General features: G+C 64.6%; 11 protein-coding genes and 1 non-coding gene across 12 annotated transcripts; 6 read left to right on the top strand and 6 right to left on the bottom strand.

Annotated features, from left to right (window-relative positions):
* Positions 1 to 48: 48 nt before the first annotated feature.
* Positions 49 to 2,676, bottom strand: RRN3 (DNA independent RNA polymerase I transcription factor; the record flags this gene model as incomplete). The annotated part of the gene is made up of 2 exons (XM_069349577.1): positions 49 to 2,081; positions 2,133 to 2,676. The coding sequence occupies 2 exons, from the start codon at positions 2,674 to 2,676 to the stop codon at positions 49 to 51; spliced, it is 2,577 nt and encodes an 858-aa protein (XP_069213121.1).
* A 453-nt stretch (positions 2,677 to 3,129) lies between these two features.
* On the bottom strand, positions 3,130 to 3,937 carry Q8F55_000926 (uncharacterized protein; the record flags this gene model as incomplete). Its single annotated transcript, XM_069349576.1, has 4 exons — positions 3,130 to 3,349; positions 3,394 to 3,468; positions 3,514 to 3,658; positions 3,715 to 3,937. The coding sequence occupies 4 exons, from the start codon at positions 3,935 to 3,937 to the stop codon at positions 3,130 to 3,132; spliced, it is 663 nt and encodes a 220-aa protein (XP_069213120.1).
* Positions 3,938 to 4,404: 467 nt separating this feature from the next.
* Positions 4,405 to 7,968, top strand: TAF12 (Transcription initiation factor TFIID subunit 12; the record flags this gene model as incomplete). Its single annotated transcript, XM_069349575.1, has 5 exons — positions 4,405 to 4,746; positions 4,796 to 5,305; positions 5,350 to 6,177; positions 6,217 to 7,501; positions 7,547 to 7,968. 5 exons carry the CDS (start codon positions 4,405 to 4,407, stop codon positions 7,966 to 7,968), a joined length of 3,387 nt encoding a protein of 1,128 aa, XP_069213119.1.
* A 284-nt stretch (positions 7,969 to 8,252) lies between these two features.
* On the top strand, positions 8,253 to 9,492 carry Q8F55_000924 (uncharacterized protein; the record flags this gene model as incomplete). Its single annotated transcript, XM_069349574.1, has 5 exons — positions 8,253 to 8,453; positions 8,507 to 8,578; positions 8,632 to 8,896; positions 9,099 to 9,245; positions 9,317 to 9,492. The coding sequence occupies 5 exons, from the start codon at positions 8,253 to 8,255 to the stop codon at positions 9,469 to 9,471; spliced, it is 840 nt and encodes a 279-aa protein (XP_069213118.1). The 3' UTR covers positions 9,472 to 9,492.
* A 432-nt stretch (positions 9,493 to 9,924) lies between these two features.
* Positions 9,925 to 12,011, top strand: Q8F55_000923 (uncharacterized protein; the record flags this gene model as incomplete). The annotated part of the gene is made up of 2 exons (XM_069349573.1): positions 9,925 to 11,254; positions 11,326 to 12,011. The coding sequence occupies 2 exons, from the start codon at positions 9,925 to 9,927 to the stop codon at positions 12,009 to 12,011; spliced, it is 2,016 nt and encodes a 671-aa protein (XP_069213117.1).
* A 262-nt stretch (positions 12,012 to 12,273) lies between these two features.
* EFG1 (18S rRNA maturation protein) lies at positions 12,274 to 13,202 on the bottom strand (the record flags this gene model as incomplete). Its single annotated transcript, XM_069349572.1, has 4 exons — positions 12,274 to 12,604; positions 12,641 to 12,795; positions 12,841 to 12,960; positions 13,011 to 13,202. The coding sequence occupies 4 exons, from the start codon at positions 13,200 to 13,202 to the stop codon at positions 12,274 to 12,276; spliced, it is 798 nt and encodes a 265-aa protein (XP_069213116.1).
* Positions 13,203 to 13,463: 261 nt separating this feature from the next.
* On the bottom strand, positions 13,464 to 15,306 carry DED81 (asparagine--tRNA ligase; the record flags this gene model as incomplete). The annotated part of the gene is made up of 3 exons (XM_069349571.1): positions 13,464 to 14,777; positions 14,814 to 15,202; positions 15,249 to 15,306. 3 exons carry the CDS (start codon positions 15,304 to 15,306, stop codon positions 13,464 to 13,466), a joined length of 1,761 nt encoding a protein of 586 aa, XP_069213115.1.
* A 1,699-nt stretch (positions 15,307 to 17,005) lies between these two features.
* Q8F55_000920 (uncharacterized protein) lies at positions 17,006 to 19,614 on the top strand (the record flags this gene model as incomplete). Its single annotated transcript, XM_069349570.1, has 9 exons — positions 17,006 to 17,282; positions 17,318 to 17,493; positions 17,528 to 17,726; positions 17,760 to 17,878; positions 17,912 to 18,180; positions 18,214 to 18,324; positions 18,360 to 18,438; positions 18,480 to 18,718; positions 18,756 to 19,614. 9 exons carry the CDS (start codon positions 17,006 to 17,008, stop codon positions 19,612 to 19,614), a joined length of 2,328 nt encoding a protein of 775 aa, XP_069213114.1.
* Positions 19,615 to 19,873: 259 nt separating this feature from the next.
* Positions 19,874 to 19,956, top strand: Q8F55_000919. The gene has a single exon. It is a non-coding gene; the product is annotated as a tRNA-Ser (tRNA).
* A 270-nt stretch (positions 19,957 to 20,226) lies between these two features.
* On the bottom strand, positions 20,227 to 22,397 carry Q8F55_000918 (uncharacterized protein; the record flags this gene model as incomplete). Its single annotated transcript, XM_069349569.1, has 9 exons — positions 20,227 to 20,348; positions 20,382 to 20,467; positions 20,511 to 21,281; positions 21,315 to 21,470; positions 21,508 to 21,588; positions 21,623 to 21,638; positions 21,673 to 22,099; positions 22,143 to 22,165; positions 22,199 to 22,397. 9 exons carry the CDS (start codon positions 22,395 to 22,397, stop codon positions 20,227 to 20,229), a joined length of 1,881 nt encoding a protein of 626 aa, XP_069213113.1.
* A 200-nt stretch (positions 22,398 to 22,597) lies between these two features.
* On the top strand, positions 22,598 to 23,263 carry Q8F55_000917 (uncharacterized protein; the record flags this gene model as incomplete). Its single annotated transcript, XM_069349568.1, has 4 exons — positions 22,598 to 22,675; positions 22,718 to 22,762; positions 22,810 to 23,044; positions 23,079 to 23,263. 4 exons carry the CDS (start codon positions 22,598 to 22,600, stop codon positions 23,261 to 23,263), a joined length of 543 nt encoding a protein of 180 aa, XP_069213112.1.
* Positions 23,264 to 23,333: 70 nt separating this feature from the next.
* Q8F55_000916 (uncharacterized protein) lies at positions 23,334 to 24,205 on the bottom strand (the record flags this gene model as incomplete). Its single annotated transcript, XM_069349567.1, has 5 exons — positions 23,334 to 23,525; positions 23,564 to 23,665; positions 23,924 to 24,037; positions 24,095 to 24,157; positions 24,203 to 24,205. The coding sequence occupies 5 exons, from the start codon at positions 24,203 to 24,205 to the stop codon at positions 23,334 to 23,336; spliced, it is 474 nt and encodes a 157-aa protein (XP_069213111.1).
* Between the last annotated feature and the right edge of the window lie 848 nt (positions 24,206 to 25,053).

The following is a 25,053-nucleotide window of genomic DNA, read 5'->3' as shown; positions in this document are numbered from 1 at the left end:
ACATTGCATATACACTTTATCAACAGATGCGTCTGTTTGTCCCAATGTCTATGCCTTCCCTGGGGCGGCCATGTGGATGGCGGCACTGCCAGGGGAAATGCTCATATGCTCTAAGCTGGTAGAAAGGCCAGCGTCCTTGATAATTCTGCGGCGGTGCTCGCCATACGACCCAGGCTTGGCAGCCATGGGCATGATTTTGGGCAGGGAGCGGCCGGCCGAGCTCGACATTCTGCCGCGCGTGAACTCATCGTCCATCTCCTCGCTGTCCTCAGACTCTTCGCCGTCCTCGTCCGAGTCGCTCTCGTCGTCGCTGTCGCCGCCGAGGTCGACAGCAACGTCGCTCCAGGTGCGGTACAGCGCCTCGACGTACTCGCCCGAGCGGGGCAGGTCGTACGGGTCGAAGGGGAAGTACGAGTCGAGCCCGGCGTCGATGTTGATCTGGCGGGCGTTGCGCGGCGCCGCGAGCACAGGCGGGAGGGGTGCCGCCGGCGCTGAAGTCGTGCGCGAGAACGTGCGCCTGTTGCCGGCGGCTGATGCGGTCCGCGAAGCAGAGGCGCTGCGTCCGTTCGCCGAGTTTGTGGAGGTGCTGCGGCCTGATGTGGCGTGCTGATTCGCCTCGATGATGGAGAAGCAGTACGCGAACCCGGTCGAGTGGGCGACCTTGGCAAACGTGCTAACGATGGATGGGTTGCACCCAAGCAGGGGGTTGAGCTCGCTGGTGAGTGCCCGCTGGAGCACGTCGAGGTCGCGCATCCATCGCCCTTCCGACTCGCCGGTCTCGCTCTCGCCGTCCATGTCGAGCTCGCCGACGACGCCGTCACCGTCCGTGTCGGCTGTCAGGGCACGCCAACGGAAGCAGAACGTGAGCATGACGGCCTGACAGACGGCGTAGAAGAGAGGAAGCTCGTCCATCGCGACCTTGCCCGAGGCGGCGGCGCGGGCCTGCGCAAGTTTGCCGTCGATGTACGCCAGGAGGTAGGTCATGACGGTGCGCGCCTGCTCGTCGGTCACGTAGCGTGCACGGCAGACCAGCGAGCCGATGTAGACAGTCGCAGCCACACGCTGCGTGAGTGACACTGGCTGGGAGGCAAGAGTCGGTGCGTTCGAGGTCGTGGCGTACAGCGCTTGCGAGACGAGGAGGCCCAGGAAGAGGTCGGTGTGTGCTGGGGAGAACGACGATGCGAGGAAGAGGAGGAAGGGGAGGTGCTGGGTGGCCGAGGTAGGGAGGATCTGGCGGGAGAAGAGGTTGAGGAGGGCCTGGAAGTGGGCCAGCGACTGGGCCGCGGTGGGCTTCGGTCTTGTCGGGAGCACTGGGAGGCCGGATGGGGGAGTGGAGGTGGTAGGGGTCGCTCCTGGTGTTGGGGTCTCAGAGCGGGGGGTCGAGGCACCAGAGCTGGCGACCGAAGATAATCCCAGGGACGCAAGCTCGGCGGCAGACGGCCCGCGCTCGCGGCCGCCCATGGCCTCCTCGAGGTGGCGCAGGAAGTAGTACATCATTCCGTCGAGCTTGGCGCGCATCGACGTGAGGGCCTCGCGCTTACGCTTCCTCTGGGCGGCGAGCTCGACTGCGTCGGTGGTGGCCTCGTCGTCGGTTTCACGCTCGTCGTCGGACGACAGCGCGTCGATGTCGAGCTCTCCGTCGTCATCATCATCGTCGTCGTCCTCATCGTCACCCTCCTTCGGCACGTCCTCGGAGATGAGCAAGTCGAATGGGTCGTTGGCCGGTGCGCTGCCGCCCGCCATGTCCTCATCGTCGTCGTCTTCATCGTCATCGTCCTCATCGTCGTCCTCGACACGGTTCGTAATCTCGACGTCGATCCTCAGCATGCGGTCGACGAGTCCAGACCACACTCTGGGGCCGAGCTCGGGGCAGTACTCGATCATCTCGCAGGCGTTGCGGACCCAGGTCGTCTGGCACACCTCGTCTTCGCGCTTGTGTGGCGAGTTACGGTTGAGGAGCGGCTGGATGATGTTGGGCAGTGTCGGGATAAGGGAGAGGAGGTGCGAGATAAGGAGGTGGTGCCTCGCGTGGAATGCGCGTCGTGTGATGGGTGCCGAGGAAGCGAGCGTGATCTTGGGCTCTGGGACCAGCGTCAGCGGGTGCCCCCTTCCTTGCTTCTTTGCCAACTTACGCCACGTCAGACCCCTAACAGCCATACCAACGACCTCCTTTGCCCATCCTGGGTGCGCGCTGACGAGGACACCAGCAAAGCCGACGTAGCACTTTACGAATCGGTCGTCTCCGGCGGCCCAAGGCAGGGCGACGATGGCCGAGATAAGCGCGCCGTGGATCTCGGGCGACAGCAGGGAAACGTGGGCGGTGAGGGCGCGGAGAAGAGGAAGGATGGGCGCGAGCGGGACGCTCGTCTGGAGCGCGGTGGGGAGGAAGTGGGCCAGCAGGTCGTTGTAGTTTGCCATGTTGCCGTCTGCCGACTCCTTGAGTGCGCGGGGGACGAACACGCCGATGAGCTGGCGCTGGAAGGCCTCGCGATCCTTTGCGTCTGCGGCGCCGCGTCCAGCCTCACCGACAGACTTGGTGCGGCGGCTAGCGCGCAGGCTGGCAGTCCTCGGATCCGAGCTGTCTGTCGAGTCGCGGGGCCGCTTCTTGCCCGTGAGCGAGGATGCACGGGGGACGGCGACGCCGCTCGAGAGCGCGGCAAAGGCGTCGCGGGACATTGCAGGCGGCGCGGCTATTGGTGGTGGAGGATGCAAGTTGCGATGCCGTTTTGACGTGTGCGAGAGGGGCGAGGGCGAGGGTGGCTGTGGGTGGCGCGGGGTCCTGGTCGTGTGTTGTGATGACCAGGATGAGTATGCCAGTGGTTGAGGCATGGATACCGACGAGTCTTGTCCTTTTCCCCCTGGGACTGGAGGGTACTGCGGCGGCTCGAGATGGCCGCTGCTTTGTTGTTGCTGGATGCGAGTTGGTGGTGTCGCTGCAATGGTATAGTGGTGAGAATGAAGGCAGCACACGATCCCGCAAAGCGTCCACAAGCACGCTTGTACTCACTAGTCGCGTGATGATGAATGATGGGCTTGAAAATATCTGCGGCAAAAAATGACACGTCAATATGTTTCAGGAACCAGGCACAGTCTTCCTTCATTGACATGCAACTGCTACTGCTACTACTATTACCGCGTCATGCTTGACGGCGCCACCACTCTGCTTTCACAAACGGACATTTCGAGGCCGAGGATCGCGTGAAGCAACTCGTCATTGACAGGATTGGGGAGAAGGGGACCGAGGGCAACGCTGGGGGGTAGGAGTTGTTGGGGGAACCCCGCGCTGAGGTACTGGAGGTAGGCCGAAAGCTCGGGGATCGTTCGTGAGCGCGGCGATGGCGAACGAGGCCTGAGTGCCGAGTTGAGCATCTGTCACAAGTGCACGGCACTCACGGGGGAAGAGGAAGGCTAGGGATTGGGATGGTGACAATCGGTATGCCAGGCAGCTGGTGGGCACGGTTCAATCGCCTACAAGGGCGTCAGCCAGCGATAGCAGAGACGACCCACGTCTACTCCAGACGGCCAAGTGAGTTGAGGCGATCGTTGAGGTTCTGCTCCAGCACATCAAGCCTGCGCATCATGTTGTTGTCCATGTCGTTGATCGACTGGGCGAGCGCCTCGAGGGCAGCTGGAATGGCGTGGTTCTCGCCACCGAAGCCTGTGCCGAGGGAGCTCGTCAGCTAGAGGTCGACCACGGGCATAGATGAGGCTCACCAGCGACGGCGAGATCGGTATTGGTCTTGAGTGAGATGGCCGCGTCGAGCGCGCCCGGTGCCGGAGCCGGGTGCGTCTGGATCAAGGTGACGAGGCCCAGTAGTTCGCTGGGAATGCCCGGTGGAACTGGTACGGGTATGGTGCGACCAGGAGTGTTGTAAGCCGCGGCCAGGAGGGGGTATGTAACGATGTACGGCCCAAGCACCTCTGGGATGACAGGCATCGTGGTGACAGGGCGAGAGAGTTGGAACAATGTAGAGGTTGATTGGGGACAATGGTGGTTAAGGGGGTGCGAGGTGCCACCCTCACCCAGTCACCCACCACCCACCACCCACCACCCACCCCCACCCACCCATCCACCCACCCGACCCGCTCGCTGGTGGGTGCAGCCGGTCGTGTTTCATCATTGCGCCTTGTTCATCTTGCAACTTTCAACCATCCATCCCACTTTCTCACTCTTCATCACGACCTCGGCATTGCACAAAAACGACAGCATACGACACTGCACGCGACATCCTTGCTTTGTCTTCGACGTTTAGCGTTACCATCCCTTGCTCCACCCACCTCTACCCACTGCTCGCACCTCCCGTCCTCTGCCGGCCCACAGTGGCACCGTCTCCACCTGATCCCCGGCTGGGACTGTCACGACCTCAATCCAGACAGTAGGCTCCTGCATACTTGGACAGCAACATGGCCGGCCAAATCAACATGGAGGCGGTTCTCGCCAGGTTCCCCCAGCTCCTTACGCCCCAAGAGAAGCAGCTCCCCCAAGCCATGCGAGATGACATTCTGCGAAAGCGCGTGACCCTCATGGTGGCCGACCAACAGAAGAGGAAAACGCAGGTCAACGCGGCCCAGCAGCAGCAGGCACAGGCGTCAGTGCCAGGAGCAGCGGTACCAGCAGGACAGGCTGGCCCGTCCGTAATTCGGCCGCCGCAAGCCGGCCAGGTCGGTCAAACCGCCAGCCCACGCGTCGGCATGCAGCAACCTCAGCAGATGACGCCCCAGCAGGCTCAGCAGCTGGCCCAAAACGTGTGTGCTTTGTGCGTCGGTGGGAAACGGATTGCTGATTACCCTGGAGCAGGCGGCGCTGGCAGAGCACATGCGTCTGCAGCAACAACAAGCGGCACAACAGCAGCTCGGCCAGCAGCAGACACCTCAGCAGCAGCAACAGCAGCAGCAGGCACAGCAGCAGCAGTTCCAGACCATCCTCGCTACGCAACATCGGCTTCAGCAGCACCAACAGCAACAGCAGCAGCAACAACAGGCTGGGACGCCGGCAGGGGCCGTTGCCACCCCCATCCCGAACCCCCTCGCGGCCGCCATTGCGACTCCGTCACCACAGGCGGCGCAGCAGTCGCCAATGACCAACCAGGCGGCTCTTGGACAGTCGCCAGTGGCACAGCGAATGCAGGCCGCCGCGAGCGGTGGCGCGGGGCCCGGTATCGCCCAGGCAGGCACGCCTGGTGCTACGGGTGGAGGTGTGCCCCCTGGCGTGTTCGGAGGCGATCCAAGCAAGATCATTGCCAACATGCCTGAACTTCTCAAACTGCGCCAATCAGGTCAAATGCCGGCGGAAATGCAGAAGACGGTGCGTAGTGCTGCCGCCCGAGCGTTGTTGCTGACAAGGTCCAGTTCGACGCGCTCATCAACACGCCAGAGGTCAAGAACTACCTCCAGCAATTCTCCCAGCAGCGGCAGGCGCAGGCGCAGCAGGCCCAGACGCTACGCCAGAACATTGCTGCCAATGTGAACCAGTCGCCACAGCAGGGCAACGCGACCACGCAGCCGACTGCCATGCTTGCCGCCCAGCAGATTGCGCATCTCCAGGCTCAGCAGCAGCGACAGGCGGCGCTCGCTCGCCACCAGCAGCAGCAGCAGGCACAGCAACAGGCGGCAGTGAACGCTGGTCTGGGTCCTGATCAAATGGCCCAGTTTGCGCCACAGCAGCTGGCCCAGTTCGCCCAGCAAGGCCAAATGCTCACCCTTCAACAACAGCAACAGCTGCAGCAGCAACAGCAGCAACAGCAACAGCAACAGCAACAGCAGTTCCTCCTCCAGCAGAACCCCCAGTTGCTCCTCCGCCAGCAGCAGCAGCAACTGGCCAACCAGCAGGCGGCCGCAAATCGCTCCCAGGCCTTGGCGCAGGCTCAGCAGCTCGTAAACGGTCAGCCCAACATGCTGCAAGGGCTGCAGCACCAGCAGGCTCAACAAGTCCTCCAGGCTGCCCAGGCTGCCCAACTGCTCCAGCAGCAGCAGAATGCGCAGGCTGCGGGCGTCCAGTTCACCCCTCAGCAGATGGCGCAGGCAGCACAAGCCGCGGCAATGGCGGCAGGCAACAATAACTTTGGTTCGCCTCGGCCCCCGGCGCCAGTCGCCAACCAAGTGAACCACAGTTGGACGGAAATTCGTGCCAAGCTCGCGACGCTGTCTGAGCAGGACCGAGAAAAGGCCTTTGAGAGGGTGAGTTGTTCTGCTGAATGATGGCTAATGCGCCTTCAGAATCCCAAGCTCCGAGGGCTTTATCACGGCAACATTTCATTGCAGACGACGCAGCTGGCCCAGCAGCAGGTGCAACAGCAGGCCGCCGCTCAGGCAGCACAAGCTCAACAAGCCCAGCAGGTTGCCGCTGCTGCTCAGCAGGCTCAGCAGCAGGCGCAACAACAGCAAGCCCAGCAGGCCCAGCAGGCCCAGCTCCAGGCAGCTCAACAGCTCCAGCAGCAGAACGCGTTGCAGCAGCAGCAACAGCAGCAGCAGCAGGCCCAGCAGCAGCAGCAGCAGCAGCAGCAGCAACAGCAGTCTGACCAGCAACAGCAGCAGCAGCAATTGTTGCAACAGGCTCAGCAGCAACAGCAGCAGCAGCAACTTATGGGTGGTGTCCCGATGCAAGGAAACGCCTCGCAGATGCAGGTCCGGCCACAAACACCTGTAGGCTTCCCAGTCCTGAACAATGTGCCCAACCTGCACATCCCGGCGAATAAGCAGCGCAACCTGGCAGTCCAGCAGCAGCCGAGTACGCCGACTGCGACCCAGTCGCCTCAAATCCGCCCCACGGCTCCGTCTGTAGGCACTCCTGGAAGCGCTACCGCCGGTACCCCTCAACCAGGTCAGCCACCCCAGCCTCAGCGCCTCTTCCCTGGTGGTATTCCAGTCGCGCCCGGCCAGCAGCCCGTTCGCCCGGCGTTCCAGGGCGTCCCCGGTCAGCAGATGACGCCTGCACTCATTCTGTCCGACTTAGACAAGAAGAATGTGATGCCTCAAGCCCAAGCCGTGCCACAGCGTTCCACCAACGATGTCGTGTCTGGGGCCCTGGATCGCTCCAACTCGCTGCTGTCCAAGGTCACCTGGCAGCCATCGGCCGAGAACGATACTGTGCTCCGAGAAAGCCTCCTCCGACTTCAGCAGCAGTCGACGCGGTCCGCAGGCCGCTCCACCCTCCTCGAGGGCATGTCTACAGTTCCCGTCCTGGCTGGTGTGCTCGGCGAGAAGCTCCCATCCGACCTGCGCGCACTAGCCGAGGGCGACGCGGATGCCAAGAGTGAGGCGCTGGAGAAGGCGGGCAAGAAGCACGACCTCGAGGGCAGTGGCATGCCCGGCCAAAAGAAGCTCAAGGTGCAAGAGTTTGCCCAGACGATCGACAAGAGCTTCCAGATCGATCGACCCGTCGAGGACGTGCTGCTCGACATGGCCGACGAGTACATCGACCTTGTGACCCAAACCAGCTGCCAGCTGGCCAAGCACCGCAAGGCTGCGACGATTGATCGCAAGGACGTCCAGTTTGCCTATGGTCAGTTGTTCTGTTGTGTTCCAAGGTCCAACTGACATTCCACAGAGTCCCTGTTTGGCCGCTCGTTGCCTGGGTTCTCATCCGATGCCATCCGGCTTGACCAGGCTCGGTCGTCGCGCCGTGCGCCGATCTCGGCGCAGCGTGCCGCCAAGCTCAAGCTGGTCAATGACTCGAAGATGAACTGGCGCAAGGAGAAGGACGAGGCGGCCAAGGCGGCCGAGCAGGCGGCGATCGCAGCGGAGGCCCAAGCTGCTCTTGGGTTTGCTGGCACTGGGGACGTGACTGCCGTTGCGTCCATGGCGACATCAGTCACCGGCACGCCCCAAGTCGCTGCGTCCGGCCTTCCAGCATCCACGGGTGCGGCACTTGCCGCCCCGACGTCTGCGCCCAGCCTGGCGGACTCTGCGCCGCAGGCCCAGCCTCCAGCAGTGATTGTGTCGGCGCCGCCGGCCACCGTTGTCGTGTGATGATAGCAGCAGTCGTAATCAAAAGCCAGCGCGCATTCCCCCATGTTGTCTCCTGCCCCATCCCTATATTGTATCACCTCATCACAGTATCGTTTACATGCATGGCCATTGTGAGACTGCGGGTGTTCGGTGTGCCGGGTTGCCAGGTGCGGCAGGCGATTCCGTCACCGGCCGACCTCCACTTTGCGACCGCCGAGTGACGCCGACACGACGCCTCCGTCATTGCTTGCAGCTGCCAACAACGTCGACAACAAAGTCTGCTTCGTCACATCACCCTCCTCACCATGTCTCTCCGCGCCGCCCACCTCCGGCCGCTGGCGCAGCTCGCGCGACCTGCTGCGCCGGCGTCGTCGTCGTCGCCGCGCGTTAGCTTTGCGCTGCGACGCACATTCGGGTTTGACGCAGCTGCCCCCCACGGCTACCTTGACGACAGCGTGAACCCTGTTGTCCGAAACACTTTGGTGCCGATTGTCGTCGAGCAGACGGTGCGTCGGGGTGTTGCGTGTTGGGTGCTATTGCTGTACTTGCTGACGGGCAGGCTCGCGGCGAGAGGAGCTACGACATCTTCTCGCGGCTGCTACGCGAGCGCGTCATCTTCCTCGGCGGGCCGGTGAGTCGCTGTTTGTCTCGGTGGGGCTGGCTAGCGACTGACTCGCTTGCAAGGTTGGCGACTCGATGTCGTCCCTCGTTACTGCGCAGCTCCTCTTCCTCGAGGCCGAGGACGCGACGCGCCCAATCAGGCTGTACATCAACTCGCCGGGCGGGAGCGTGACGTCTGGGCTCGCCATCTACGACACGATGCAGTACATCTCTGCGCCTGTGCACACGTTCTGCCTCGGGCAGGCGGCTAGCATGGGCTCGCTGCTGCTCGCTGGCGGGGAGCGCGGGAAGCGCTTCTCGCTCAAAAACTCGAGTGTCATGATCCACCGTGAGTGCCGCTGGGTGGTTGTCGGGGTGTGCCTGCAGTGCCGGTGGCTGCGTGCCGTCTCTTCTGGCGGGCCGGGTGCAGATGCTGGAACCGGCTCGTAGCGTTTATGGGGACGCTGCCGGCCCACCAGTTGAGCGCGTCGGCAGGGGGGAGCAGGGGGGCAGCTCGCACCAGGACGGCTCGCTGAAACTGGGTGCCTCAGAACCGTCGGGCGGCGCGTCGGGCCAAGCATCCGACATCGCGCTCCACGCAAAGGAGATTCTAAGAATACGCTCTGTCCTCACCGACATCTACGCCGAGCACTGCACGCGCGAGGGCGAGGAGCGCGCCGTCGCGAGGGAGCGCTTTGGTGAGTGGCCTGGTCTGGACCGCCGGCCAAACGCGAGGGGCAAGGCCTAACCCAACTGACACGTCTGGCAGAAAAGGCCCTGGAACGTGACTATTTCATGACGGCGGCCGAGGCCCTCGACTTTGGCATTGTCGACAAGATTGTGGAGCGGCGCGCAAAGGACGAGGACGCCGAGCTGAGCGACGGCAGCAACGGCGACCGCAGGAACAAGGAGAGTGACGCGTGAGACGCGCACACGGCACGGCCCTGCAAGCCGCAGTTGCCGCCGGCGCCTTTCGTCGCGAGGGTGGCACAAAGCTGCCTTACGACGCGTCTCGTAACCACATGTGTCTTTGCCCATCGCACGCAACCTTCCACTACCCGACTCTCTCCTCCAACACCTACCTTCTAGCTAGCTCGTCGTCGCGGCATGCAGTTCCAGCAACGAGGAACAGGGGCAACGTCTGCGACAGGCTATCCTGACGTCGTCTCTCTGTTTCGTCGAGGCACTCCCCCTCCTCTGTCCTGTACAACAGGTTGCGAGCACAACACGTCGCGCTTTGCATGCATTGTCAGTGTGGTATAAGATCGATCGCTGGCCGAGCGGTTCTGCTGCATCCCAACCCCCTCGACATCAGACCCAGGACCCGGCGTCCAGTCCCTCCCCTCCCTCCCCCCACCCGCATTCCACAAAACTCCCATGAAGGCCACGTTCGTCCTGGCCACCCTCCTGGCGCTCGGCGCGACCTCCGCCTCGCCGGTCGAGCGCCGCCGCCTGGCGCCGCGGCTCACGGTCGGCCCCGAGGGTGTGAGCGACGTCGTGTCGAGCACCGCGAGTGCTAGCGACAGCGTCAGCGCGAGCATCAGCGCGAGTGTCAACGCGACCGTCAGCGCGAGCGTCAACGCGACCGGCAGCGCCACGTCCGACGCCAGCACGTCGGCGTGGTCCTCGCCCGGGTCGACGCTGTCGGCCGTCACGCCGCCCAAGTGCCGCCCGCGCGCGACGAGCTCGTCGTCGCCGTCGGGCCCGACCACCTCCCCCGGCGCGGCGACCTCGCCGAGCGGGTACGCGAGCGTCTCGCACTCGTCGGTGCCGTCGTCTGCGGGGTCTAGCGCCAGCGACGCGTCGTCGGTGGCCCCGTCGTCGGGCTCGGGCTCGGCGGCGCTCTCCTCGGCCTCGGACTCGGGCTCGGCCGTGCCGTCGACGACGGTCTCGGCCTCGGACTCTGCGTCGGGCTCCGGCTCGATCGTCCCCACGATGCTCTCGTCGGTCTCTGACTCGGGCTCTGCCTCTGGCTCGATCGCCCCCACGACGCTCTCCTCTGCCTCGGACTCCGCCTCCGGCTCCATCCTCCCCACGACCACGCTCACCCCGTCCTCGGTCGACGGCAACGCCTCGCGCCCCGACGCGACGGGCGCGCCCGTCCCCGGCGGCTCGGACAAGCTCGTCTTCGCGCACTTCATGGTCGGCATCACGTACAAGTACCAGGCGGCCGACTGGGAGCGCGACATCCGCGCGGCGCAGTCGTACGGGATCGACGCGTTCGCACTCAACATTGGCGTCGACACGCTCAACCACGACCAGCTGACCAAGGCGTACGACGCGGCCCAGGCGCTCGGGTTCAAGGTCTTCCTCTCGTTCGACTTCAACTGGTGGAAGAATGACCAGGTCGGCGAGGTCGTCAGCTACATCAAGGAGTGGGCCGCCAAGCCGGCCCAGCTCAAGGTCAAGGCCAACGACGCGGCCTTTGTCTCGACCTTCATCGGCGCAGGGTTCGACTGGGCGTCGGTCAAGCAGCAGGTCGGCTTCCCCCTCCACGTTGTTCCTGGCAACCTTCGCCCCGACGACGCCGGCACCCAGAGCCAGGTGGCGAGCGGCGCCCTCGACGGCCTCTTCTCGTGGCACGCTTGGCCGGGCCAGGAGAACAACACGCCCGTCGCGGCCCCGCTCACCACCGACACCGACAAGGCGTACCAGGCCCTCGTGGCCAAGAGCGGCAAGGACTACATGGCGCCGGTTTCCCCGTGGTGTGAGTTGCGCGGGTGTGGCACGTGTGTGGCGGCCGCTGCCACTCGACGAACTCGCCACTGACGCACCCAGTCTTCACCCACCTGACCCAGTACAACAAGAACTTCCTCTTCAAGTCGGAGCAGCTGTGGCACTACCGCTGGCAGCAGATCCTCGACCTCGCGCCCGACTATGTCGAGATTGTCACGTGGAACGACTACGGCGAGTCGCACCACGTCGCGGGCTACGGCGACTGGGTCGACGACGACGGGTCAGAGATGTACGCCCGGGGCCTCGACCACACAAAGCTCATGGACCTCGCCGTGCCCTTCATCAAGGCGTACAAGGCGGGCGGCAAGGCGCCGGTCGTGGAGAAGGACTTTGCAGTCTACTGGCACCGCCCGCACCTCAAGAGCGCAGAGTGCGACGCCTCGGACCCCGTAAAGGGGAGCAGCAACACCAACGTCCAGCCGGGCGGCGTGCCGGCCGGCAAGCCCGCGGGCTGGGACCTCGTGGCCGACGTCGTGTTTGTTGCCGTCGCGTCCAAGAACGGCGGCAAGGTCACCGTCACGTCGGGCTCGAACGCGCCCGTCACGCACGAGGCCGCGGCCGGCATCCAGGTGTTCGAGGTCCCCGTGGGCACTGGGCAGCAGAAGATCGAGCTCGTGAGCGACGCCGGCTCGGCCTCGGGCACTTCCGAGGTCCCCATCACCGCTGGGTGCTGGCAGGACAAGCTGTACAACTTCAACTTCCACGCCGGGATCGTGTCGGCGGCGTAGAGACGACGACGTAGAGACGACCATAGAATCATCTGATGCGCTGTGCGCAAGTTCGCTCCCCGCTGTTGACCAGCGCGATGTATGCCCTGACGACAATGAGATGTGCAGTCTGGCCCGGCGTCGTCGTGGCAGGTGACAGGACGCAACGCCGTGCCCAAGTGTCAGCGACGCAGAGGGTGACCCGCCGCGTTCTCCACCCGTCCCACCTGCCACCCTGCGCTCGATCGTCGGACGTCCGACCTGACACGACACAATACATACACTAGTCTGACCCCTCGAAGAAGTCGTCGGCCTCGGACGCCGCGGCCGCCTCCTCCTCGGCACCCTTCGCCGCCGCCGCGCGCGGGGCAATGTCGACGGCCGTCCTTGCGCCGGCCCCCTCGACCTCGGGCGTGGCAGGCAGCTTGCCGTCGGCCATGAGGCGCCTCGTCTCGAGCAGCATCTCGCGGCGTCTCCGCGCCGACTCGTCGAGCCCGTCGGCCTCCTGCGACAGCAATGGCGGGAGCTTGAACCCGCTGTCGTCGGCGTCGGGGTCCTCGCTCGCCTTCTCCTTGCCGTCGGACGGGAAGAGGGAGATGTACTTTTGCGTGTTACTGGGTCGTCAGCGCTGCCGGCACTGCAGCACTCACGGGAAGTGCAGCACGTAGTTGAGCATGACGCGCGCGTCGGCCAGCTCAGCCTCGGCCTTGGCCAGCTTCTTGCCCTTGAGCGGCTTGTCCGCCCCGAGGGCGCGCTGCGCGCGCTTAATCACGCGCGTGAGCTTTTGCCGCTCAAAGAACTTGACCTGGGTATGTGAGTTGGAACTACAACGACTCGGGGGGCCACCCACAGCATGGTACTTTGCGCCGTTCTTGCGCTCGACGTCGCGCTTCTGCGCCGTCGCGAGGTCGGCCTCGAGCGCCGCGAGCCGGCGCTGCGTCTGCACGCGCAGGCTGGGCTCGAGGTTGTCCTGGGGCGTTAGTACGGGCGCATCTAGGCCATGGGCTCGCTCTCATTCACCTTGGCAAGCAGCCGCTTCGTCTGCCGGATCGAGCCCTTGAGCTTTGAGAGGCCGGGGATGCCGTCGGCGCTGCGCTTCTCCAGCGGCAGCGGCTTGGGCTTCTTGTGCGCGTGCCCCGACGTCGACGACGACGCGCGCTCGCCACCGCCGCTAGAGTGCCGCTTTGGTCGTTGGTGTCGCTCGGCGGGCATCGTGGTGTGGAGAGTTGTTGATCGAGATGGCAGAATGCGACCAGCGATGTACCAGTCGATGTCCCACCTCCACAACAGAAATTTCTGTATTCCCCACGTGGCAAAGGTTAATACCCCGGACCTGGGTATCGTAGATCAGCAGAATAATCCTTACACTAATAGAATACAATCTGTCTTACGATAACCGCACTGCACCCCTCAGTCACACACGTTACAATAATCACCATGCATCTATCCCCATATCGCCTGTAACCCTCTCCACTACGGCGTGGCACGGCCCATGTAGCGCGGGTACAATGACGCCTCGCGCACAGTCCAGCGCTTGAGGAACCAAGCGATAAAGCGCTCAACACCCAGACCGTAGCCACCGTGCTCGGTCGTGCCGTACTTGCGCTGGTCGGTGAACCAGTAGTAGGGCTCGTGGGGAATGCCCTCGCGCTTGTAGCCGGCCATGAGCTCGTCAAAGTCCGAGATACGCATCGAGCCACCGACAACCTCGCCGACACCGGGAACGAGGACGTCGACCGACTCGGTAAAGTCCTCGTCGCCGTCAATCGCCTTCATGTAGAACGACTTGAGGATCTTGGGGAAGTTGATGAGGAGGATAGGGCGGTTGATCTGGTCCGTCATCTTGCGCTCAGCGGCCTCGGCAATGTCGTCGCCGATAACGTGGTCCGAGCCGTCCTCCTTCTTGATGCCGTGCTCGTTGAGGTACTTGATAGCATCCTTGTAGTCGAGGCGCAGGAAAGGGCGCGAGGGAGGGACAAACTCGGGGTGCAGCGTCTTGATGATCTCGGACGCCACGGGGTCGGCCAGGAGGTTGTCGACGACAGTGCAGATGATGTCCTCGAGGTGGTCGAGAAGATCGTTGAACTTGATGAACACAAGCTCGGCCTCGAGGTGGGTGTACTCGGACAGATGGCGACGGGTCAATGACTTCTCAGCACGGAACGACTCCTGGATGCAGTAGACGTCGCCGAGCGAAGGAAGAACAGTCTCGAGGTACAGCTGGCTCGACTGGGTGAGGTACGCGGGGGCACCGTAGTAGTCGAACGAGAAGAGCGTCGAACCGCCCTCAACCGACGTCTGGACCATGCAGGGGGGAGTGACCTCGGTGATGCGCTTGTTGTGGAAGTACTCGCGGAAGTAGCGCAGGAGGAGGGCACGGAAGCGCATAACGGCAGTGGCGGTCTCACCGCGAAGCTCGAGGTGACGGAGGTCGGCACGGATAGAGGCGTCGGTGTCGGCCTGGAGGCGGCCCTCAAAGGCATCGTCGCCCGAGGGAGCGCGGCCAACGATCTTCCACCAGTCGACGGTAATCTCGACACCCTGGGGAGCGCTCTGGCCCTCCTTGACCTTCTGGACGGTGCCGGTGGCCTCGATGGTCGACTCGACCGTCAGGTCAAGGGCGTCGAGGGTCTTAATGGCATCGCCGGAGAGGACGAGCTGGGCGAGGGGGCCCGAGCCGTCACGGAGGATGATGAAGTAGTTGGTCTTCTGGGTACGCAGGCGGTGGACCCAGCCCTGGAGGCGGACGCGGTCGCCGACCAGCGTGGGGAGCTGGTAGAGCTTGGCCTGGAGGGTTAGCAACCGTTCAGATCCAGAACCCACCTTCTTGGCCTCGGGCTTGGAGGGGTCCTCGACGAGCTTGATCTGGGCGGCCTCCTCGCGGCGCTTCTTCTCGCGGGCCTCGGTCTCGAGGCGCTCCTTCTCGAGCCTCTCGCCGTCGGCGGCGAGCTTGGCAGCCTTCTTCCTCTGGAGGTCGACGCCCTTGGCGAGCTTCTTCTTGCCGGCACCCGAGAGCTCGACCCACTCGGCAGGAGCGTCGCCGTCGGCCTCCTTGCGGACGAGGATGTTGACGACGCTCAGGGGGTCCTTGTCCGACGCGGCGGCGGGGGCAAGCGAGAGGTACGCGCCGACGGGGGTGGCGAAGGGCGCGTCCTGGGTGCCCTTGCCGGTCTCGTCAGAGCCCTTCTTCTCGTCGACGTAGAGCGTGGGCTCTGAGGAGCGTCAGCTAGGCACTACGGTAGGTGAATAGCTACGCACTAGAGTCGCTGACGCTGAGCTTGTCAGCGACGGCAGATGCGAGTGCGTCTGTCGACATGGTTGTTATGGTTGTGGGAGTGTTGTTGTTGGATCCACTCGACGTTTAAAGCGGCGGCTGCCGTCCGTCTGTCGCTGGCGATTCTCGTCGTCGACTTTCGACTCGGATCGTGGGTAGGTGCGCGCGCATCATTTTTGATACGGCCCGGCGCCGGAACTTGCTGCGTTTTGTAATCACACGTAATATTTTTGTAATCGGGGAGATTGAATCCATTAGCGGGATCATATTTTCTTATCTTCACCCTATTTCCACGAGTTGGTGGCTCTGTCGGTCGAGAACCGACACTGACAACGCAAATCGAGTAGACAATGATGTCGTCCGCCATACCACCGTTCTCACAATGTCCGGCACTCCGAGTCGAGTTATCGTCGAGAAACCTCACATTGACCATGTTAGACGCCAAAGAACTGCAAAAACGCGTGGTCTTGGGCAGTGGTGCGGTTAACATTGGCGTGAGGATCAATCGCCGCCACTTTGAGACCTAGAGACGGTGCCACGGCTCGTGGGGGCACCATGGAACTGCGGTAGCGCTCGAAGAGAATGGAAGAGGAATGGGGGGCTAATGGGACCCGTATGGAGCAGGACATTGGCTGGACCTAGGTCGCGTAGGGGACTCGACCTGCCAAAGGTTGCGACGTCCAGTGAGCTGTTGGAATCGGGAACCAGTGCCCGATGGACCCATTCCTCTCTCCTGCACACCCCAAGAGCCCGAGACCATCGCTCTATCACTCGTAGCAGTAGCATCAGGTAGATATCCCGGCCACGTGTCATGACGCTTGCCCAAGTGGCTGGCTCTCTCTGGTCCACTATTCCGATGACGACGAGCCCTCGTCACCCGTTCGCCACCCACGAGTCCAGCGCTGCTCCCTCCGCACCTCGCTGCTGTAGTACGCTCTTCCCCGAGAGGAACGAACAGGGATCCTGTTTTCGGCAGGTAGAACAAGGCCAGCGAGCCCCATCGGTTCTTCAGCATCGACGTCAGAGGACGTCACAGCTCGAGGTTTATCCCCTCGCCGCCACCGCTCACTTCCCCGATCCGACGTTGAATGCAATGCATCCGAGCCCGAAAGTTGCCGGGAAGAATGTCTGTCCTACTGCAGCTCTACTGATCCCCGCCCATCCCCGCTGCTCAGAGGGCAGTCACTGGCGAGGAACAAGTCGCCGTTTAGGAAGAACACTGGGGGGATACGACGCATCTACGAATCCCCCGCTACTGCACTTACACGGCTCCCAAGAACCGGTAGACGGCCTACATTCCACTCCTACCTCGGTCGGTCTTGATGCATAGATTGATGCCTCGAGTGAACCATCTGTTGGTGTCAAGACTCAGAGTGTGACCACGCCAGCTGCCACCGCCACCAATTTGTCCCTCGTCGATTTTGTCGCACGCGTCGGTGGCGTTTTTGTTGTTGTTGCGCCAAGTCTGGGCCGCCGCGTCGACCGACCCCGCCGCCGACAATGGGTCCCGGTCCTCGCCGACCCATGGCTGCATATGGCTGATGACGCGCTCACCTGCCTGGTGCAATGCTCAGGCCCCAGAGGCCAAGCAAGCGTTGAGACCCAGGCGTATCTGGGCACGGCACGGGGCACAGAGCATAACTGCATGCAGTGCAGCACCCGTGGTCCCAACCATCATCGTTGCTCCAACCAAGCTGTCGTTTGCCATCTCTCCAACGCCCACCGCCCACCAGCAGCCACAATGTCGCCGTTCAGTACGGGAAACGTCGTGCTCATGGCCACGCCGACGGTGCTCTCGGCGACGATGGAGCACTGTGCGTCGTGGCCGGCGCGGCACAACAAATCATACAAGGGCGCAGAGGCGCTCGTCGGCTCGCCCCTCGGCATCAAGGACCTGCCCGTCAACCAGCTGCGGTACGAGGCGGGGGTCAAGGTCATCCGGCGGTTCCTCGACTACTCGATGACGCACGAGATTGAGCAGGTGCAGAGCTTCTCGGGGCAGGAGGTGCCCGACTCTCGTGAGCCGGCCTAGGCGGGTGGCGCTGACACGTAGAGGGAGGGTGGCAGAAAGAGTGGGTCGGAATACCCGACTCGACGATCGAGCGTGCGGCCGATCTCGTCGCCGACCACCTGCGGACGTACCGCGCCGACGGGGACCTCGTCAAGCTCGTCGGCGGGGAAAAGTGGTGGCGGGTGCGCGGGCACCCGCTCGAGGCCGAATGGCTCGAGGTTTGTGCTCGCGCGGGGTCCCGCTGATCCCCAGCCGAAAGACTACACCGAGCGCGTTAAGCAGACGTCGCGCGCGCACACGTCGACATCAACAAACAGCAGCGGCGGGCGCGGGAGCAGCCGCCGCATGTCGTGGCACGGCTTCGAGCACCTCCTGCACCGCGCCCACAAGCCAGTCAAGGACGGGTCAGGCGGCGAGGTGTGCGGCGACCGGGTGCTCTTCTACGTCCACGGTGGGTTGTCCCGCGTGACCTGACTGACCCCAGGCGGCGCGTTCTTCTTCTCGAGCGTAAACCTCCACCGATACCAGATCCAGAAGCATGCCAAGAAGTGCGGCGCGCGGGCGTTTACCCCAAACTACCGCCTCGCGCCGCAGTACCCATTCGTGGGTGGCGACCCAGTGCCGAGCTGACCTCAGCCATGTGCCCTGCTCGACACGCTCGCAGCATACCTGTACCTCATTGACCCGCCGCCCGAGTCGTCGCAGGCGCCCGTGCCCCCCTCGTCTATCATCATGATGGGCGACTCGGCCGGCGCAAACGTCATCATCGCGCTGCTCGTCACCCTGCGCGAGACGGGCACGCCCATGCCCGCGGCGGCCAACCTCGTGTCGGCGTGGTGCGACCTCACGCACAGCATGCCGAGCATCAACGAGTGGGGCGGGGGCGACCACATCATCAACGTCGGGTGGGTTGTGTGCTGCGCCCGAGCTGACGCCAGGTTCCACTTCAAGCCGAGCCTCGCGTGGCCGCCGATACCGGGCGACGGGATCTCGTACACGGACGAGAACGGCAAGGAGCAGGAGCTCAACGAGCAGATCCACCAGTACTGGTATGTAGGTGCGCGCGAGGCCCCGCTGACAGCAGCACCAACACGCTCCTCACGCACCCGCTCGTGTCGATCGTCAACGCGGGGTCGTTGGGCGGCCTGTGCCCCCTGTACTTTGTAAGTCGCGAGGCGCCAATGTCCCCGCTCACGCCTACCAGTCGGCCGGCGGCGCCGAGCTCCTCCGCGACGAGATCATCTACCTCGCGCACAAGGCGGCCAACCCGACACAGTTCCCGCCGTCGTCGCACACGCTGAAAGAGTACCCGCACCTCGCGGCCCAGGTGGATAAGTACCCGCCCACACACGTCGTGCTGCAGGTGTTCGAGGGCGCGTGCCACGTCGCGCCGACGCTGGCCTGGACGCGGACGGCGAGGCTCATCTTCCGTGGCGGCGCAAAGTGAGCCGCTCCCCCCCGCGCACCACTAACCACGCAGCTTCAACATCTGGGCGTACAAGCACGCCGCGAAGAAGAAGATCGACGCGAGTCCACAGGGGATCCACGACGCGCTCGTCGAGGAGCTCGCGTCGCCCCCGCGCTCGGCGACTTCCGAGGCCTTCCAGGACCTGCCCCCGGCCATCGCGACCAACATGGAGCGCGCGGCGTCGTCGCCCGCCATGACGAGCAGCAGCAGCTCGTCCTCCGCCCCCGAGATGAAGGAGCACCAGCGCTACCTCGTGGTGGAGGGCACGGCGCCCAAGTGGGCCGGCGGCACGATCCTCGCCGAGCGGGTCAGCGCGCACGGCGTCATATCCGCGTTCGAGCCCGCCTCCCAAGTCGCCGCGCTCGACCCCGCCCTGCGCGAGATAATCGGCTACATCCGGCCGGGGGGGCCCATCCTCAACTGGATCACGAAGCGGCGCGAGTGGGACGCGCGCTGGCCGCGCGAGCTCGCGCACTTCCGGCAGATCCGCGAGGCCGACTGGGCCAGGGCGAGCGCGAGCGGCTTCCTCACGCGCAGTCTGCAGGGCGAGTCGCCCCCGCGCTGTGCGTTAGCCGCGCTCAGCGACCCCGAGCTCGCGCACAAGGTCGCGCGCAGCGTCGACGCGCCCCAGGGCAAGGGCAAGCACGCGGTCGCGCTGTGGGCCGCCCTGGCCGAGGGCGAGGTGCCCCACCACCGGCGCAAGGAGAAGCGGCGGCGCGGGAAGAAGCGCGGGGGTGAGGCTGAGGCGACGACCGAGGAGGACGCGCGCGCGAGCAGCGAGGGCGCGTCGACCGAGGACGAGCCGGCCACGGACCCGCCGCCACACGACATGCCGCACCACCGCCCGCCGCTGCAGGTCGTCGTGGCGTAGGGTGTAGGCTGTACACTAGCATTTGAGAGCCGTAGATGTGGGATTGATCGTAGAGCCGTAGCCGATCGCAGAGGAGTAGAGTCGAGCCATTGCATTGGGTGTGGGCAGGGGGTGCCGCATGCACGGCCGCACGGACGGACACTGGCACGTGGCCCCGCCGCTCAAAACCACCCAAATCCCCCCGATGACGTCGATTCTCCTTCGGGCAGTCGGAACGCACCTCGCCTCTGGGCCGAGGACGCCGGTTCGACTCCCGCAGGGCGCGGTGACCGAGTGGCCTAAGGTGGCACCTTGCTAAGGTGTTGTGCATTGCACGCGAGAGTTCGAATCTCTTCCGCGTCGGGAATTAATCCTTTTGCCGGTGCACGCAGTCTCTGTGAGCAAGGCGGGGCGGGGCGCAGGGGTACAGATGATGAGCGATCTGCTAGCCAGCCAAGCATGATCCGCGAGCTGTATGCGCGCGGCGGAGCTGGAGGAATGTATGCGACTCCACAAAGGTCGAGACCTCGCTCACATGGCCCCGCTTACATCTCCCACCACAAAGCCTGGAGACCAGCACCTCGACAGCCAGCGACGCGACCCCCCACTCAATGCAACACTACATGCAATCTATCACTCCCACTCCCGCGACGCATACTTGCCAAACACGGCGTTGACGAGCGTGCCCTCGGCGTACGGCTCAAAGTCGTCGAGCGTGAGCTTGCTCGTCGGGTCGACCGTGTGCACGGCCGTCACTGGGCGTCAGCGTGGTAGCGGGGGCGACTCACAAAAGTCGTCCATGGCAAAGTCCATGACGACGACGTCGACGACCTCGTCGTCGGGCGCGTCGGGCGGCGGGCTCATGATGAAGTCGCTGCCGGTTAGCTGGTACCAATGCCAAGAATCCAGCTACTCACACCTGGTCGCGCGAGAACGGCACGGGGATGTGCGGGATGTCGTCACCGCGCCCCTTGCATGCGTCGCGTGTGACGTAGCCCAGCGTGTGGGGCTTCTTGTCTGGCGAGCCGAAGGCCAACGCGTCGTCGTCGGCGCCGAGCAGCGTCGCGGCCACGTGCTCGTCCCACTGGTCGGCGAGCCAGTCGTTGTAGATCCTCGTCGCCCGCGCCTCGACGTCCTCCCTCGCCGTTGTGGGCAGGAGCTTGGACGCGCCGGCGCGGTTCATCTCGGCAAACACCTCGGTCGCGAGGAAGGCCGGAAGGCGCGTGTACAGGAACGCCGAGGTGAACGGCGAGACGGTGAGCTCGTCGTTGCGGTCAAACGGCCCCTTGAACACGTCGAAGCGCAGCGTGCCGGCGTTGCCGATGATGATGCGGGGGCCCCTCCGCTTCTGGTCCTCGAGGACCTCGGGCAGGATCTTCTCAGCGATAAGAGTGAGCACGGACCGCGGGTGCCCGTACGGGTGGCGCGCGAGGAAGTAGTCGTGCGGCACGGTGCCGAACGGAATGTCAATCTGGAGCTCCTGGGCGAGCTGGGCCAGCGCCGACGAGATGTTGCGTCCCACGGGCGTGTGGAACGTGTCCTCGTCAGTGCCCGTGTGGTACTGGTACGTCACGTCGTTGGCGTCGAGGTATCGCCTGTTCATGTCCAGGGCTCCGCCGTCGTCCTCAGCGCCTGGGAGGGACGAGCTGACGAAGCCAATGGTCTCGAGGTACCGTCCCGGGACGAGGCTGGGGTAAGCGCGCGCAGATCGGGCCACTCACGCAATCGACCGGTCGTCATACTGCACACAGTCGCGCACATGCGTGTGGCCGCCAAAGACGAACACGGGGACAGTGGGGTGCAGGGCGCGAATGGCGTCAAACAGCGGGCTCCACTCGGACGTCAGCCCACGGCCCGGCATGTGGCCAACAAGGAGGCTGAGCAGGTGAGCCAGCGCTCATAGTCGCCACCTACAAGAAGTCGGGGGCCTCGGCGATCGCGTCGAGGAACCACGCCTCGCGCGCAAGCTTGGTCGGCGCCTGGACAGTGAGGTTGCTTCTCGTCAGTACGTCCCGCGGCCGGCGCCTACCGGTCATGGGCCTTGACTGCACGTCAGCGACGCCACCAGCGCAGACCCACAGTCAAACAGCACCCCAAACGCCGTCACTCTGCGTCCCTGGCGCGTCTCGAACTTGGCAAAGCGCTCAGCGACCGGCACCGAGACGGCCCTGCCCCTCTCCTCGACGGTGATGTTGACATTCGACGTGAGGTAGCGCCCGGCCCACCGGCCCTTCTGGTTGTGCTCGTACACGTCGAGCGCCGACTCGTACTTGTACAGCTCGTGGTTGCCGATCGCGAGCACGTCGTACGTGAGCTGCGCGAAGATGTTGTCCGCGGCGACTGCTGACGCAGGCGACGTCGACACGAGGCCCGAGCCGTCGTGGTGGTCGCCCGCGTCGACGAGCAGCAGGTCGACGCCGCGCTCATCCGCCTGCGCGCGCATGTGCTCTGCAAAGCTCGCGAACGTGCCAAAGTCGCCAGAGTAGTTTGGTTCGGGCCATGTGTTCTGTAGCCATCAGCGCCATCACCCCCAGCCCAAGGCAACTCACGTGCTGGTGCCCGCGGAGCCAGCCTGCGCGTCAGCTAACCCCCCAAACGAGCTCACCATGCGTGTCGGACGTAGCCAGGAAGTTGACATCGCCCCACGGCAGCGGGCGCGTCGGCACGGGGAGGACGGGTGGCGAGCGCCAGGCGGCGGCGTCGCCGTCGGCGTCGAGCGCGTGGCGGGCGGCCCCGGGGCCAGGCGCCGCGCCGGCCAGCAGGGGGAGCGTGAGGACGAGTGCGAGGGCGGGGGTCAGCGCCATGGTGGTGGCGAGAGCGATGGCGAGGTCGATCGATGCCGCCGTCGCCATCTGACCTCTCGGGGTCTCTTGAGGCCTTGGGCCGGCCGGCAGCCACCCGTGCCTGGTTCGACCCGGATGGCGGATGTGGAGGTGACATCGGCCAAAGCCAACGCGCGTTCGTCGTTGCGTTTCACTCCCCCCCGACCCTCCCACCTCCAGCCATGGCTTCGAACCCCCTCGCCGGAGCGTACGAGCGCTCCAAGGCGCTCAACCCGTCCTCGCTGGTCGGCGTCGCGGCGGTACGTCCCGGAGTGGGGCTGCGCTGACCCCCCCGCCCCCAGATCATCTGCTGGCTCGCCGACCTCTCGTTCGAGTTCACGCTCATGGTGGGTCTGGGTCTGGCGCGGCGCGGCGCGTCGCTCACGCACGCCAGGTGTTCGGCCTCATCGCGCTCGAGCTCCCCAGCCCCGGCCCGCTGAGCTGGTTCCTCACATTCGTCCTCATCGCGGCCTTCTACAACCTCCTCGCCCTCGGCAGCGCGGCTGGGGTTACTTTCCTCCTCACCGTCGTCCTCCTCGTGCTCAAGGTGCCCATATTCGCCTCGTCGCTCGTGCGCCTCCGCGACAAGGGCGGAGAGCTCGGCATCCCCGGTCTCGACTTGTTCCAACGTGCGTTACGAGGAAGGGCCGTGCTGACGGCCAGAATGGCAGACCGCGTCCCCCGCCCGCAACGGCGGTGGTATCATCGGTACTGGCCCGCGCCCGGCAGCAGCGTCGGCCCCACCCCAGGCCGGTGCGTTCTCGGGCGGCGGATACCGCCTCGGAGGAGACGACGAGAGCCAGCCCCCTCGCCCCACCCACCCGGGCGGATACCAGCCTATCAGCTAGGCCAGAGGCCCACGACACGCTTGATAATACAATGCATGTTGTTCTATCCACATACAGACCTTCTGACTCGTTAAATGCCGCGGCTGCGCTCCATCGCTGCGCTCATGTCGAGCACCTCGCGCAGGTCGGCGCCGCCAGACATGAAGTCGGGCGCGTCGAGCGTCTCGTCGTTGCCCTGGAGGATCTCGAGGTGGAGGTTGTGCGAGCCGCCGAGGGGCATGCCCGATGGCGTGGCAGAGAGGAGGACGGGGTGGTGGAGCTCCTGCGTGGGTTAGTAGAGTAAAGGGGGCTGTAACCCACCTCCTGGACAACCTTGACCTCCATGGCTTTCCTCAGGGGAACCGAGAGGCCGAACGTGTTGCGCTGAACGGTCGAGCGGAGCTGCTGCTGCGTCTCGGACCACTGTAGAGGGTTAGTGCCCGTTGCAGATTGTCTTCTTCGGCTTCCATCCTAGCGCCACCACACCTTCCTCGCCTTCCTCGTCGGCCTCCTGACGGTCGCTGCGCTCGGGAGATGGGTCTCGGCACCCGCTGCCCCACCCGCCCTGCTGCGCAAGCGGTAATTTGCCCGCTCACCGCCCGCTCAAGGTGTCTGCCTCAACCCATCCCTCCACCCCTCCTCGGCCCCCTCTTGCCCCGGCCCACACCTATCAACACTCACCTTCTCAAGACGGGCCTGGAGCGGGCTCGCGTTACCGGCCGCAACCGTCTGCGCCGCCGACGAGGGACCGAAGCGGAACGCGTCGTGGGTACCAGTCTGGGAGTGGTTGGTAGCCTGTTGCGGGTCAGCATTGTGTGTGTCGTAGCTGCGCGAGCTCGAGCTCGAGCTCACCTTGGTCGAGACGGCGTACTGCTCGTTCGAGGCGTTGACTGTTGGTGGGACGATGCGGTGGGACTGCTGGTGTAAGCTGCTGCCGTCTGTCCAGGACATTGCACGCACCATGATTGATAGCTGTTGCTGGTTGCAGACTCGAGAGATGCAGTTGTCGTGGTCGTTGATGCACACTCACTCGACCGTATGCCTGCCTGCCTCATTGCATCAGCGTCCGAGAATGACGCGCGTCGCCAGCCAGGCTGAGCCAGCGTCGCTACGGTGGGCGGCGTTTTAGAAACCCCGTGGCGTGGCGTTCTCTGGCTGGGCGCGATTTACAGCCACCAGGGAAGACGGGCGACGCCAGTGGGCGCGCCAGCGTGCAAGTGTCCCAGCGTGAGCGAGCGCCCCGGCCAGCCCCGCACGACCCGCAACCCGCCAACCAGCCAGGCAGGCAGGCAGGCGCCCAGGCGGGCCCGCCTAGCTCACCCTGCGACTGATGGCACGCACGCCAGCCAGCGCCCGCCAGCGCCCAGCCAGCCAGCCTGCCCTGCCAGCCTACCCGCCAGCCAACCCAACCCAGCCAACGCACACCCACCGACCCACCACTGTTCAGCCCCGCCCCGCCCTAGGCCCGTTCCCTTCCCCCTGCACCTGCACAGCGCTGCACTCACCCACCCCAGCCAGCGTATTCAGCGCACTCTATCACTTGGATCGTGGGCTCCATTCTCCCTCTTTCCCTCTATATTCACTCTACAACTCGTCGTCTCAAGAGCATCCCCCCCTTGGACTTCGAGACAACCTTCCTCCTGGTAAGCACCACTCGCCCCCCCCAGCCCCACCTCGTGCACACTCCCAACGCCCTCGTCGCCGCCCTAATCGACGTTAAATTCTCGCTCCATTCACCGCTGCTGCTTGGCTGCCTGGCTCCGACTCGGACCCACCCCCGTACCAGTCCCACCACCAGCCAGCGTGCCAGA

The sequence above is a fragment of the Vanrija albida genome (assembly GCF_041260175.1).
Source record: "Vanrija albida strain AlHP1 chromosome Unknown contig_1, whole genome shotgun sequence".
Taxonomy (NCBI): Eukaryota; Fungi; Basidiomycota; class Tremellomycetes; order Trichosporonales; family Trichosporonaceae; genus Vanrija; species Vanrija albida.
Note: the sequence above shows the minus strand (reverse complement) of the source record. Positions and strands in the feature narration are given on the sequence as shown.